Here is a 14,475-nt window from a genome sequence, read left to right as displayed (position 1 = left end):
TGTTTTAATCCGAGTAATTCCTAACATATTTATATTTTATGTATTTCGTGTGATTATTACTGCACAACGAAATACCCGTATATTTAAATACATTTACGCAAATAGCAATATATAAGAAACGAATATTTATATGATGTATATAAGGTTGTAGATAATAGTAAAAAATATATCATTTCGGTTAAAAAAAGACTAATCAAGTAATCTGTTTTGCTATGAAGAAGACTAGTGTATTTACACCTTCTGATAACAGGCGTAAATGGTTCCTTTTTTATCATAGCTTAGGTTGCTAGTATAGTTAGATACTTTTTAGCAAGTTCTGAAATTGCTGGATATCTATTTTGCCTTTCGCCACTTATACAGATCCAAATCAAAGCGTAATTCTGGTTTAACCATTTGTGTTTCAAATTCAACATTTGCATCATACAGTGGCTTACCAAAACAATATATACTATACAAAACATTTTGAAATTTTATTAGCACTGTAACAGTACACGACTATCGTCACTATATCGGTAAAATTTGAAACGAATCTGAAAATAAATATAGAATTTGCAAAATATTTATTGCAAAGATGACCAAAGTATTTGGATATTCAATTATTCACTACATTAATAAGCCACAATGTGTAGTAGCGAGAGGACCTTTGGTATCAATTGAATATTTAAAACTAATATTCGTGCCGTGTATTAACATTTTATTGTGAGTGACTGTTTACAAATGTCAGTCTTGTAACTCCAATATACATTTTCTGATTGGTTTCAAATTTTATTATTATAATAACGTGTAATAACGATCATCGTGTCTCGCTACAGTGTTAATGAAATATCAGAAAGTTTCGTATAATGCACATAATGTATTGATAAAGGAATTCTATAGTAAGTGTTCGAATATTATGGTGAACCGTTGTGTTTTGCAAATTATTATACTTTCTCAAATATTCGGGAATTTTGTCATACGTTAATAATCACTCGAAATGAAATATGAATATGTTAATACACGTGTAGCTGTGTATTAAGAACACGGATATATTAATCATTGTATATACTCTATATAATATAATATAATATAATACAACATAATTTAATAACATTATGCACAATCGTATTTACAATTCCCATATACGTAAAATAGAGATCTCCAACAGAGAGGTACAACTGCTGTTTTTTAATATTTAATTCGCCATTAATTTATACACATTGGTAATATTCACATATTATTTACTTTGTTTGATTGAAGCTTTCGAATGCTCGAGAGCGGTTATCGATCATATGATCGAAAACATATACCAAAAACAAAGCGTAGACTGAAAAAAGAAAATGCGATGGTGCGATCGTAGGTTTCCGTTACTTCGACGTGTGTCATTGACGAAATCTGTAGAATCCAGTTTCTTGGAGCCGCCAATTTCAGGAATAGCCCACTAGTCTTTTCTATCTGAGGTTATATTGGATAAAGCTACCACTGCCACGTACACCTGATTGGAGATTGCAGAGGCTGCGAGGAACTGACCTTCTTATATAAGGTGTCCCCGCAATCGTGATACTACCGGGAAGAAGTGATTTTTCAGGAAAAAATAAGTCGAAGAAGTTGAGTAAAGCTTTTGAGAAAAATGTCTTTGAAAACCTAACACGATATACGTGTGTTGACTTTAAGTTTCAACTTGAAGGACTTCTGTTTACAGGATTGTAATAAATCAAGGGCGTATTTTAGAGTTGACAGGAATATCGAGGAATATCGTTTCCCTCTTGGAAAAATTAGAAAATGCAAATAATAAGCTGCGACGACTTAGTACAATTTAACAATTTAGTTGGAACAAAGCAACTGTGCATGCATTATGATCCGTATTTCTTATATTATTAAAATTAATATTAAAACGTAATAATCTTATGCTTTTATTTATGAAAAGAGACTAATGGTATAGATCAACAGGACGTATGACAGTAATAACGGCAAGAAGTAATAATTGGCTATGTTTCTGAGTACAGGCACAATCAGAAACAAGGGTCGTCTAATTGAAACTTGCAAATGATACACAGGAACTCGCAAAAGTATTCGCATATATTTCGTAGGAAACATTTATGTGCATGTATTGTACGTGTTACATAAAACATTTTGAAACCTCACTAGCACCATAACGAATGTAATTGCAATAACTATATTAACAAAAATCTGAAGATATATATATAAAAAGTAAAAAATTAAAATATAGTATGAATAGTCACTTTAAGCATACAAGTGTTGAAGATGGACCTACTGAACTTTCTGTTTAAGTATTTTTATTCTCTTTCTAAAATACATACTTCTACTAAATATTTTGTAACTTTTATAGTTAAATAGATGTATTATATTAATTAACAATATACATTATTATTTTATTTATATATATAGGGTGGTAGTTTACGTATTCAAATGTTATGTATACGTATACATACAAAAAGCTTGGACTTTAATTTACCCGCGATATTTCTAGTAATTTATTCAAGTTGCCCATCAGGAAATGTAAACAATTATACAGGGTAAAAATTTCTTTTTTAATTTTTCCATCGAGACAACGATCTACAGTGAGATCCGTTATAACGAGACGTGATAAAGTGCACGCGTACCGAGCGAAAATTCAAAGTCAATTTTCTCGAAAACAAAGTCTTTCTTCGCGTAGAACCACCCCCTTTCCACTTGTACCACCAGTTATCAACCACCCCGTATATATTGCAAAACATTTTGGAATCTCATTAACACTGCAGCGAAACACAACTGTAATTGCGATTAGTAAAATTTGAAATAGACATAAAAATATAATAGAAGTTACAAAATATTATTTATTGAATATTATACGAATAACCGATTATTTACTGTATTAATAAGCCACAATTTGTAGTGAGACGGTCGTTAGCACTAATTCTATGTTTAAGACTATTATTCATGCTGTATATTAATTTTTCACTGAGTGTATGTTCGCAATAAACATCTTGTCACTTCCACATACATTTACTGAATGGCCTCAAATTTTAATATTATAGTCAGGATAGCCGTATTTCATTATAGTACTAAGGACATTTTAAAAAGTTCCGTACATTGCACATCATATATTCATGAAAAATTTTGTAACAAGTGTTCCTATAATGAATTCCAAAATGATTTCTTTAGAAAACAGAGCAACATGTGCAAAAATTTTACTCTGCAATATTCCCGATTTATTTTTCACGAGGAATCGCTCTTTGTCCAGCTATATCATTGTAGCCTATGATACCTCAATGTAGCTATATGATGTCTCAATTCTTTCGAGATTGTCTAAAATGATCCTGCCTTTTCTAGCGTAAAATGGAATGGGGTGATTTCCACCACCCCTATGTTACTGCGTAATACTTCTCGCTTGCACCTTTTGGTAGTTGTATCGACGATAGTAGCACATAAAAATATTCCGGAAGCATGCATCTATTAAAAATGAAACACGTAAAAAAAAAAGACGACAAATCTAAAGAACAATCTATACGATAAAATATACCATTGCCAGATCCAAAGACCGAGAACATATCAATTCCTATTTTCGTTGAATTTGAGCGAAGATTTTGACTTACTTTTTTTTATCGGCATATATTTTATATTACATTTTATGGAAAATATAGCGAGGAAGCTAATTAATTAATGAGATACGAGTATAAAGTATAGATAATATCCAAAATTAAACGAGTTAATTTTGTATGCATACCATATATGCTTTTTCATTTCTACTAAAAGTTTCCCATTAGAATCACTGTATTAGGTGATAGTTCTGTTCTTGTTTGTAGCCGACCCCTAAATTCATATATACATATATATATATTTATACGCTTATTTCAAGTAATTTGGAAAAGAAATATATAAGAGCGAGCGGCGGTTATACGTACATATGTATAAGGTTCAATTCTAGGATAATTCAGGGATCGATTCTGAAAATCGAGTTTATTGTGAAAATACTTAAATGAAATACAGGAGTAAACAACAATTAATAACAATAATAATTAAATAAACAACAACCAATTAATAACAGTAAACAATAAATAGCAAGTTCTGTGCAATGTCTAGCTGAAAATCGAGAATCGATTTTCAACGTCCTGATTATTCTTTCTTCTGTGATCTTGTCTATCTCTGATGTTGATCTCTGTCCGTCCGTTTGGGAAATGCGTGTCTCTCAAAATGGCTCTCCGTAAAACAAAGAAAGCCGCTCTGTCCGTGAAACAAAAGAGATCGTGCTGTCCGTAAAACAGAGAAAGTCCCCTTGTTTATCCGCATTTGAACTCTTAGAGAGTTTACATATGTGTACAAAAAAATTGTTCACTTTGATAACATAATCCAAGGCCATTGAAACCGACGAGGTCATCCCTTTTCCCAACAATTACCAATTCCACAAATTCGCACGTCCGATGCTATGTTGCAAGCTTGCCTCATTCGTAACATGTAAATGTACGAGTTCCTTAATTAATCCGGAAATCATAGTTATGCATTAAATCATGTATGATACACAGAATTAATTGTATTTCTTCGAAAAAGAATTTGTCTTAATTTCTTCATCGTCAGTCTCGATGACACGGAATTCATATAACGCGAAGCGTATCTCCTGCGTAATAAAAAGTCCTATTGTATTTAAAGAGGTTTAAGTAATGACGTTGTGACTTGACCTGTGTTTCGATATGATTTCTGATCTCTTGCTTGAATAAATATGAATCTGGATACGTAGCTGGCTATGATTTCTACTAGTTACTTGCCCATTTACAAAACACCAATCATTCAAGCTTTAAATTGATATTTAATAAATATTGAAATAATATAAATATTTAATAAATATATAACAAATATAAATATCTCACCAATTAGGCACAACTAATCACCAAATCGCTTGCATAATTTAATATAACTGATTGATTTGGCTTTACTTCTGCCTATAGCGAATAAGAGATCGTAATCTCGGATATAATTCAAACTGTATGAACTGTATCAAGTTAATTGATTAATCATAAATGCCAATATGGTAACACGCACACAAGGGCTTCATAAAGGATTCATCGTTTAATCCTAATCCGACACAGCTGGTACATTGTCATTATGGACATCGAATGTTTCATTTTGTAGCGACCAATCAAAGAGGCTAATGATAAGTGGATTTTTACGCATTTATGAGAAATTCGAAGACGTAAAGATCAACGCAATGTACACAGTCTGCGAAAATACATAAAATATTTCAAGAAAAGTATTTATTGCGATATTTAGTAGATGAAACCAATTTTTATTCAGATTCCATTTCGTTAGCTATATTCGTAAAAATATAAAAATGCATAAAAGCCCCTAGTCTAGTGATATAGTAAGAATAAAGCGAATTAAATTATATTTACGCAGAAAGTTAATCTTTTCTTTATGTTACACGTTGACTGCCACCGTGATCATCGGCGATCCATGGCGATCTATGCTAAATTTTGTAGAATTATTAAAATAAGAAATTTTATGGACTAAAAAATTGTTAAGAATGTGAATGATTTAGATAACGTAGACAAAAAAAAGTGAGCAAATACAATGTAATATCTTGTTCAAGCATTAAATGATATTCTTTCTCTTTCTTCTTTAGAGAAAATAAAATTTGCATGGCAACCAAAGTTTGCAATCATTCGCTTACTCCTTCCAATGTTAGAAGCTTTTTAGAGTATACTTTAAGCGTTCTTAAAGCATTCGAACATTCGATTTTAGATTCGACAAGCAATCGTCAAATGGCGAAAGAATGCTTGTTCATACCTTCATTTTGCTAAATTTTACTAAAATAGGGAGAAGCATTTGCTTGCTTGGTCTAAAGTCTAAAGTGCTCCAAACGCACTTTAAAAGCAGAGCACTCTGAACTTTAACATACTCCTTCAGCAAAACATTTTGTTTCTTCAAAAATCACTTTGCCACGGGAAGCGGTTGCTTTCTTACGCTTATTCAAATTCTTATTCTATTGACGTTTATTGGACAATTCTGACTCTATAATAAACATGATAAATGACCCAGATTCTCAAGGAACCTATGAATAGGTCAAAATTATATAATCATACAAAATAACGATTCAGAGTACTGTTATAGGAAACTAATGGATTAACAATTGCACGTGTATTAATGTTTACAATCGTTTGCACTTAACGCCATGAAGCGTAGTGTTGTTATTAGGAATTAGTGTTGTTATTGAGAAAATGTGGTTAACATTGACGCGTTGAACATTTAGACATCCGGAAATGAGCCGTGTTCAAGAGGAAAAAATTCTCGACGTTTCGCTGAAATTGCAGTTATGTCTATCGAAGGCCGTAGGTCGTATTGATACATGTTAGTGTTAGATGTGACAATCCGAGCCATGAAAGCCTAAGATTTTTACAGTCCTTTGATTTACATATCACTGAGGAAGTTTTAGATGAGTTAGACGGACAAATACAGTGAGAGATCCAACAATATCAGCGATAGACAGAGGAAAAGAAGAAGACAGAGGACAGATACGAAAAAAATTTAATTGTATTATTTATAATTGATGAAATGCGATTTTTATTGTAAGACAAAATATGCTATATATTTTTTATATTATAATGTTTTAAATAAGATAATAATTACAGAGGCTCTAATGAATTTCTAATGACTTTTTGAGTGTACCTTGTTTTCTATAAGTGCCATAACACTTGTGAATGCGAGTGTACATAAGACAATATCAACGATAAAAGAGTCGTCATTGGAATAATAAACGGATAGAAAAAAAGATCTTGTAACGTTTTTGAATCAATTTTGAAGCAATTTATCACTATGCTAAGTTATCCGAGCAGTATCTTCGGAATAAAGTCTCATTGTGTATAATTAAATAAATTGAGGTTCTTTAATCTCTGAAACATGTACGGCAACTTCTACACGCAATACGTGCAACATTTTTATCTTATGCCATTCTTTATGCTTGATTAATTACATCCAATGAGAATAAAGTACATATATATAGTATATTGAGGACTTTATATAGATAAAAATAGAAATGGCTAGAAATGAAACAAAATTCAAAAGGATAAAATTAGATATGATATAGTACCTATATTCTATATTTCTACAATTAATTTATTTTTTGTTGATGCTGTTACAATGGGTAACTGTAATATTCCTTTTAAAGGGAACTGTAAAGTCGTGCGTAAGAGTTCGGTCAAAGGATTTAACCAATCGTATTCGCTTCTGCGATTTTCGAATAGAGAAGATGGATGCAATAGATTGACTGATAACAATTTCTTAAGTAATTTTAATTTTATGTTAAAGCTATTATGATTGTTTCCATGACTCGTAAATGGTTTGTAACAGCTTTACGATATTTGGCACTTTTTAAAACGATTTATGCAGTGCAATGAGTGCTTATACGACTCTTACTGATCCTAGTCATTTTTGACGCGATCTTAATGATTCTACTGACCAAAGTTCACATTAATATATTTATTAAACAGGAGAAACATTTGTTATCCTTCACTATCCTTCTTCTACTATTTGAAAAAATGAAACATTTGACAAACAAATTTGATCCTTTTATTTGTTACATTTTTTCAAATAAAAAGTACTCAAACCCGGATGAAATCAGTATTTTTCCAGAGAGTTAAAATAAAATTTGGGTATTATTCAAATAATATATTTGAACAATGATTATTTGAATAATAGATATATTATCTTATTTTCAAATTATTGTGCGTTAGTTTATTTGAAATGAAGTAATTTTCCCTAGGTTATTTCATCACTTGGCTATCAAATGAAATAATTATCTATTTTTAATTATGTACTTGAATCAATTTTTAATTAAATACTTTTCTAAATATTTTCTGATCCTTTTATATATGAATATTTCGGACAGCGTTGCAAAATATAGATTTCATTACAACGACAACAAGTTATTTAATATTTAAACAATTTGAAGAAGTACAAATAGAAAGTGGGAAAATAGAAATGCTGCAAAACTATCGAAATATAAAGGACATTTTCGTGAAATGTAACATTATGCTACTGTGTGCGACTCGTGTAAGGAGATTCTACGTATAAGGATTTATTGTGATCAAGTAGAAGTTAGTTCGTTCAAATAAAATACGAGGAAACGCCACGACAATCTCTTATGTCATGTTATTTATTACTTTATTTAAATGATTTAATTATCTCAAATAAGGAATTATTTAAAGGCGTTTTATTGGAATTTTACACAAAACAAAATTGCTTCTTCTATGACATTTCTAAGATAGAAATAATAAATTGGTTGAAACTGTTCACAATAATTACTGCTTTTTATTTTATTTCAAATAAAATACTTTTCACGTAGATAATTTCCAAGGGTCGCAAGTACGTTGCAACAAAATTTGAATAAAACTACATGTTGGTAATATGTAATTGGTTAATAAGATAATGAATTTTGATGTTGCTGTCATATGAAAAACAAAAAGCTGTAACTTATAATACCCTTCCCTTATAGTCTACAAGTAAAATATGTGTATTACCTGGAGTTGATTTTGTTCAATCGTAGTACAACTTTGTCTGTGTTGTTGAAATTTCGGTTGATACGGCTCCAACATTCTAATCTTGCCCCATCGATTGAAAAATAACGCAATCGCCGCGGCCCAAAGAAGGAGGACCAAAACAACAATCAAAACCTCTTCAGCTCTGACTATAATAGCGTTTGGTTCCGGAATGCCTGTTGCAACATTATATAGTATTACTTTTAAGTTTATCATTGTTTTTATATATTGTCTATTTAAACAGAATGTATTCAAGTTATAAATGTATTATACAACACGTTACGAAAGTATTCGAACATTTATCACAGAAAATTTGCATGAATATATTATGAAACTTTTTGAAATTTGCATTCTGACGAGACACTGCCATCGTCACTATAATAGTAAAATTTCAAACCAATCTGAAGATGTATACAGAAACTACAAGATAACGTTTATTGCAAACACACGATTAGCGATTTACGATTAGTGGAGAATGAGTATACTTCGACTTCGTAACATATTGTGGTTTACTAGTATAACTAATACAACTAACTGTTCAAATACATTGTTAATCTTTGCGAAACATATGCTTCGAATAAATATTTTGTACGTTATCCATTTTTAGGTTCATTTCGAATTTTACTAATGTAATCACGATAATCTTATCTCAATATACGTAATGTTAATAAAACATTTTGTGTAATATGTAGAGGGTGTAAAGAAAGTAGTGTGATTCTAAACATTTAGTCCGGTGGAGATTTATTTAGAAAGTCTATGCAAAAACAACTTGACATGGAAATTCAAGGTCAAATTCCTGGAAAAAATGTTAGTTTTAATAATTCTTAAACTGGATTTCTTCACTTTATTCACAATGTGTTTACATTCTGTAGTCAGATGCAAGAAAAGTAGCATCTATCGATGCAGGTTAATAATCGGATATCCTCTTTTTTTCTTTGTTTTCTCTTTGACATTTTCTTTCTTTTTTTTCGCTATTTAAACAATCCCGAACTAGCTCTCTTCAGTCAAATTTCTCCCCAAAGTTACGTTCTATGTAAGCTCGTTAGTAAATATACATGACAAGGGCAATAATTAAGGGCTGTCTTTCCCTAGGAACACGGGATCGATTTCATCTTCAACATGAATTTAAATGTTACATTATTAATTCTTGATTACCAAAAAAACTTAAACGCTGAAAACTGTATTCCCGCGAAACTTTTTCCGAACGTAATTATTGTTTTATTACATTCTTTTGATCGTTCTTCCTTTAAATAAAATGGATAGATAAATATATATTTCGATATTCGCAATCACACTCCACTATCACTCGCAACTAGAAGATGCTTATCACGCATACACACACACGCCTTATATTATCTTTAAACACTAATCCTTTTACTCATCAATTGTAAAGCAGTCTTTGTGTGTTGTCTTACTTGACTATTTATCTTGTCTTCCATCATGTAAGACGTTGGAATCTGCCACATTTTTACAATTTTTCCCAAATTTTCCTCTCGTATAAAGGTAAAATTTAAAAATGACACTTGTTTGCGCTCTTATTATAATATTGTTTTACAATTTTGCTTCGCTCTTGTAGTTTTTTATCAATATCAACAAACATTCCTGGTGTCAGATGTTTCGTATCATTAACATCGACTCATTAACATTTGCGCTAGATTATAGGCTAATTCTTTGATTGGCGTGTTTCTACATGCTGACAATTCTAATTCTATTCTTGCACAAAATTCTGCATTTCACATGACGAGAATGGCATGTCGTCCGCAATTAAATCTTCTGGTATTCTATGTATCGCAAATATAGGTTTTAATATATTCATTACACTATTCATAGTTTTAGACTTTAATCGCTCAATGTCAATTCACTTAGCGAAGTATCTGCTACAGCTAGGTAATTTTTCCCTCTCCAGCGTAAAATATCTATGACTATCTTCTTACACGATAGCTGAGGAAGAGAGTGAAGAATTAATGTTTCTTGGTTTTCTCATTTGCATATTTCTACATGCGTCACATTTCGCCCCAGTATTTTCAATATCTTTATTTATACCCGGCCAGTTTATTTTAAATAAGAACCATTATTGGTTCTTATTTTCATTTCGCTTATTCCTAAATGATCTCCATGTAATCTGCTTAACACCTCTTCTCTTAAATTACCTGATATGACTATTTTGGCTCCATTCAATATTAAATTATTTTGTCATTATTAATGCTTTGTTTTATTCTATTTGTCTTCCAGTTCCCGCCGTGTGTTTGTAAATGCTACGTACACTATGAGTCAAGTCTATCTCATCTTGTTTCTCGTGAGGTGAATCGCCTCTTGACAATGTATCAGCTATTAACATATAAGTTGTAGTTTGTAAGTTTAAGTCTAAGTCGTTGTGACCTAGTCGAATATATTTTTGCAATCCATTTCTTAAACACTGTAACTAACGGTTTATGTATATTAGGATCTGTGTGAATTCTTACTTTCCGGGCGTAGACATCGTAATGGAATTTTCTAGTTGCAAAGAGTATGTAAAGTAGCTTCTTCTCTACCTGTGCTTAGTTTTTCTCTATCTCTGTCAGACTTTTAGATGCGAATGCTATTTATTTTTCTGTAACAAGCAACACTCTAATCCTGCGAATGATGCATCTCTCAGTATTGTAATTTGTTTCTCGTCATTAGATGTTTGCAATAGGGGACATTTACTTATTTCCTCTTTTATATTATTAAACTCTGTCTGATGCACTGTCTTAGATAATTAACTGCGACTAATATACTTTGCAATTCTTTTTTATTATCTGCGATCTTAGGCGCTTTTGTCGCCTGTATTTTATCCTTAGCGATGGTTATACTCTTCTTTGAAGATATATAACCTACATAAGCTACTACATCTTTTTTATATTGGACTTTTGTTTTATCGAATTTTATATTACTCCTTTACGCTGCTTCAATTGCCTGTTGCAAACTTTTGTCATGTTCTTCTACAGCTGTGTCTACCATCAGTACATCATCAAAATATATTACGATACCAAGTATGGGACCAAATGTGTTTCTTCATTTTTTTCTTGAAATAGAAAGTAAAATAGAAGTCTATTGAATCTGTAGCAACCCATTGGCGTTGAAAAAGCACACATTTGACTTTTTGGCTCTTTTCTGATAACTTAATTTGTCAAAACCCATTTTTGATACCAGGTATAGCACAATAGTTTTTCCTAGTTAACTTTTCATCTACTGCTTCTGTTGTGGTTATATCATAATATGGACGGTGTATTTCTTCATTTAGATTCTTAAAATCTCTTGTCAAATTTTCAGACTTCCATCTGATTTTTCCCTAATAATTAAATTGCTTACCTTGCTATTTCCATTGTCGTATGCGCGTAGTACTTTCTCATTTTCTAGCTCTTCTAAATGCTGTCGAAGTTTATCTGTTGTAACTTTTGATACCTTTGCTGGTAGTTTTGAGATACGCTCCCTCCCTTGCGTTAAAACTATGTCATAAGTCCGTGGAAATGCTCCTATGTCTACGAAAACGTGTTTTTTTTTTTTAAATAAATGGCTCTATATCACTGTTTCTTTTCGTTATGTTATGCACTGCATTTAGTATACCTAGCTGTTTGTATGTTTCTAATCCTAACGAGTGTTCTACTTTCTCTTTTGTTACTGTAAATTCTAATGTGTACGTATTTCTTTGGTATCTATCGTAAATGTAATCTGCCTGTCTTTTGTTTGTATTTCTTCTAATCAGTCTTCTATTTTACATTATTTATGTTTAAACTGCTTATGGTAAAGTTACTTCCGCTGTCACTGCCCGCCTGACTTCTATCGTTTATCCTATTGTTTATATTCTATTGTTTATCTTTACTGTTGCCACGCTTGTTCTGCATGCCTGCGCCGGATGATTGTATTTTCCACATTTTCCACTTTTTTCCCCGTATACTGGACACTGCCGCAGCTATGTATCCCATTGCACCTGTTCTGTCAGGAACTCGTGTCTCTAACCTGCTGCTTATTCGTTGCTCCCTAAAGCTTCCTCTTCCGTAACTGATTTCTTCCTCTTTTCTTCTTTTATTACATCTCTCTTTTGTGTAGTGATTTTTTTGTGTTGCGTATATCTTCTGCGAGTTACCTTCTTTTTTTACATTTCAATGTACTTAATTAAGGTTCTCAGTTTTAGACCCCGACATTTTAATACTGTCTGCCGCGTAATAAATTATATTGTCTCTTATCATCGAGTTTATTAGCATGCCATAATTATAGTTATCTCTATTTTCTTTGGTTGAATCACATAATGTTGCAGTGACTGCCCTTTTTCTCTTGCTTCGCTATTAAAGAGAAATCTCTCATACGCCTGGTTCCTTTGGAACTCAACGTAGTCCTAGAAAGCTTTTATTTTCTCAGGTTCTTCTTTGTCGCCCCCTTCTAGGTTAAAGATTTCAAATACTTCCATTTGCTCACACTCTATTAGGTAGAGCAATGTTGCTGCCTGTGTCGTTATGGCTTTTGTTCGCCTCTCTCTCACTATCCTGAATAAGTCAAAATCTCTTTCAAATTTTCCCCAGCTTTCTGCTATATTTCCTCCTTAGAGGAGTGTTTCAGGTTTATTTATACCATCCACGGCTACTTCTGTGACGACTACACCCTCTTATTCCTTAATGGTCACTATGCTTTCTATGTTTTCTATTTTCGGATTAGGTGTGCCTTATTTCAGCTTTCCTTTGCCTTTTCCGGCAGCAGTATTTATTTATTTATTTTCTCTTCCTTTTCTATCCTTTTTATTTACTTTTTTCTTCTTATTATTTCTCTCTTCTTCTATATTACTACTATTACTACTATTTGTTTTCTTATTAGCACACGTTTATGCACGTATTTTTCCATACATTTATTATGTTGTAATTATTTTTCTGAAATACGTTAATTTCTACCTTTAACCGACCGCTCCATATTCCGCCATGTCCTTTCGCTCGCTCTTTGTAGATGGATTGCAGTAATAAACGTAGTATTTGATATTTCCAGTTACACTCTTTATTACTCGTTCCAGACGTACGTTTCGCGATCATTTCACTCGCAATTCATCAGGCACGCACGCACGCACGAACACACCTACTACATTTACGACAAAGATATCCTATGGGTTAAGAGGAGTGGAATAACTTTCAAAGGTGTAGAATCGCGTTACGATCCTCTTTATACCCTGTGCATAAAAAGTTTCTACAAGTGTCTGAATATTTTTGTGATCATAGTTACGTAAAAATTTTCCAAGCATATTCGAATAGAATGTATCACAAGATCATCCACCATTCCAAAACTTTTCTTCATACGCTTGAAATCTTCTCTAAACATTATTAAGAAAATTATTAATGAGTCAGAAAACTCGGTAAAGTCTTAAAAATATCGAATCTCACTTGCAAACTTATTTCTAAAACTCATGCATGACAAATAGAAGGGAAAATCTTCCAAAATTAGATATACTTGTCGGAGAAGGGTCAGGAATAAGGTTGTGGACGTTTGATGAATCTTCATTGGAATCGGCCATCGTCGTGTTATAACGAAGGTACGGTCTGTTGATACGATTATGGATGCTACCGACTCGACAATCAACCGCGGCGGTTGGACACTCGCGATACTAGTGATGTTGGTCTTAGGTTCAATAACGAATCCGCGGTCAACGGGATGGTAGATGTACGTGTTCACAAAAATCTAAGTCGGACTCTTTGCGAAAACGTGGAATATCCACCGAGCGTACAGACTCTACGTAACTCGCTAATACGACCTCACGAGAGAATGACTCTCCGTCGCGATGATGCTGCAGAGGAAAACTATGATGGGGTGTGTCTGAGGACACGAGATCATCGGATTCGTCGAGGATACCCTTCGTTCAGAAGGTGAGGGAATTTGGCGTCGCTGCTAATTGGTCAATCTCCATATCGGTGGTTAGAAAAAGATGCTAGCCGCCCTTGAGGGAAAGTTGCAAGTGGGAGACGCCGTTCGTTGT

General features: G+C 32.5%; 1 protein-coding gene across 1 annotated transcript in view; it reads right to left on the bottom strand.

The window, feature by feature from the left end:
* LOC100741410 overlaps positions 1-14,475 on the bottom strand; it is a 53,001-nt gene that overhangs the window by 10,800 nt on the left and 27,726 nt on the right. The window contains exon 3 of the mRNA XM_024370398.2: positions 8,487-8,680. Coding sequence (XP_024226166.1) covers positions 8,487-8,680 — 194 coding nt within the window. The remainder of the gene's footprint in view (positions 1-8,486; positions 8,681-14,475) is intronic.

The sequence above is a fragment of the Bombus impatiens genome, unplaced genomic scaffold (assembly GCF_000188095.3).
Source record: "Bombus impatiens unplaced genomic scaffold, BIMP_2.2 scf_0043, whole genome shotgun sequence".
NCBI classification, from domain to species: Eukaryota; Metazoa; Arthropoda; class Insecta; order Hymenoptera; family Apidae; genus Bombus; species Bombus impatiens.
This window is presented reverse-complemented; position numbering and strand designations above follow the sequence as displayed.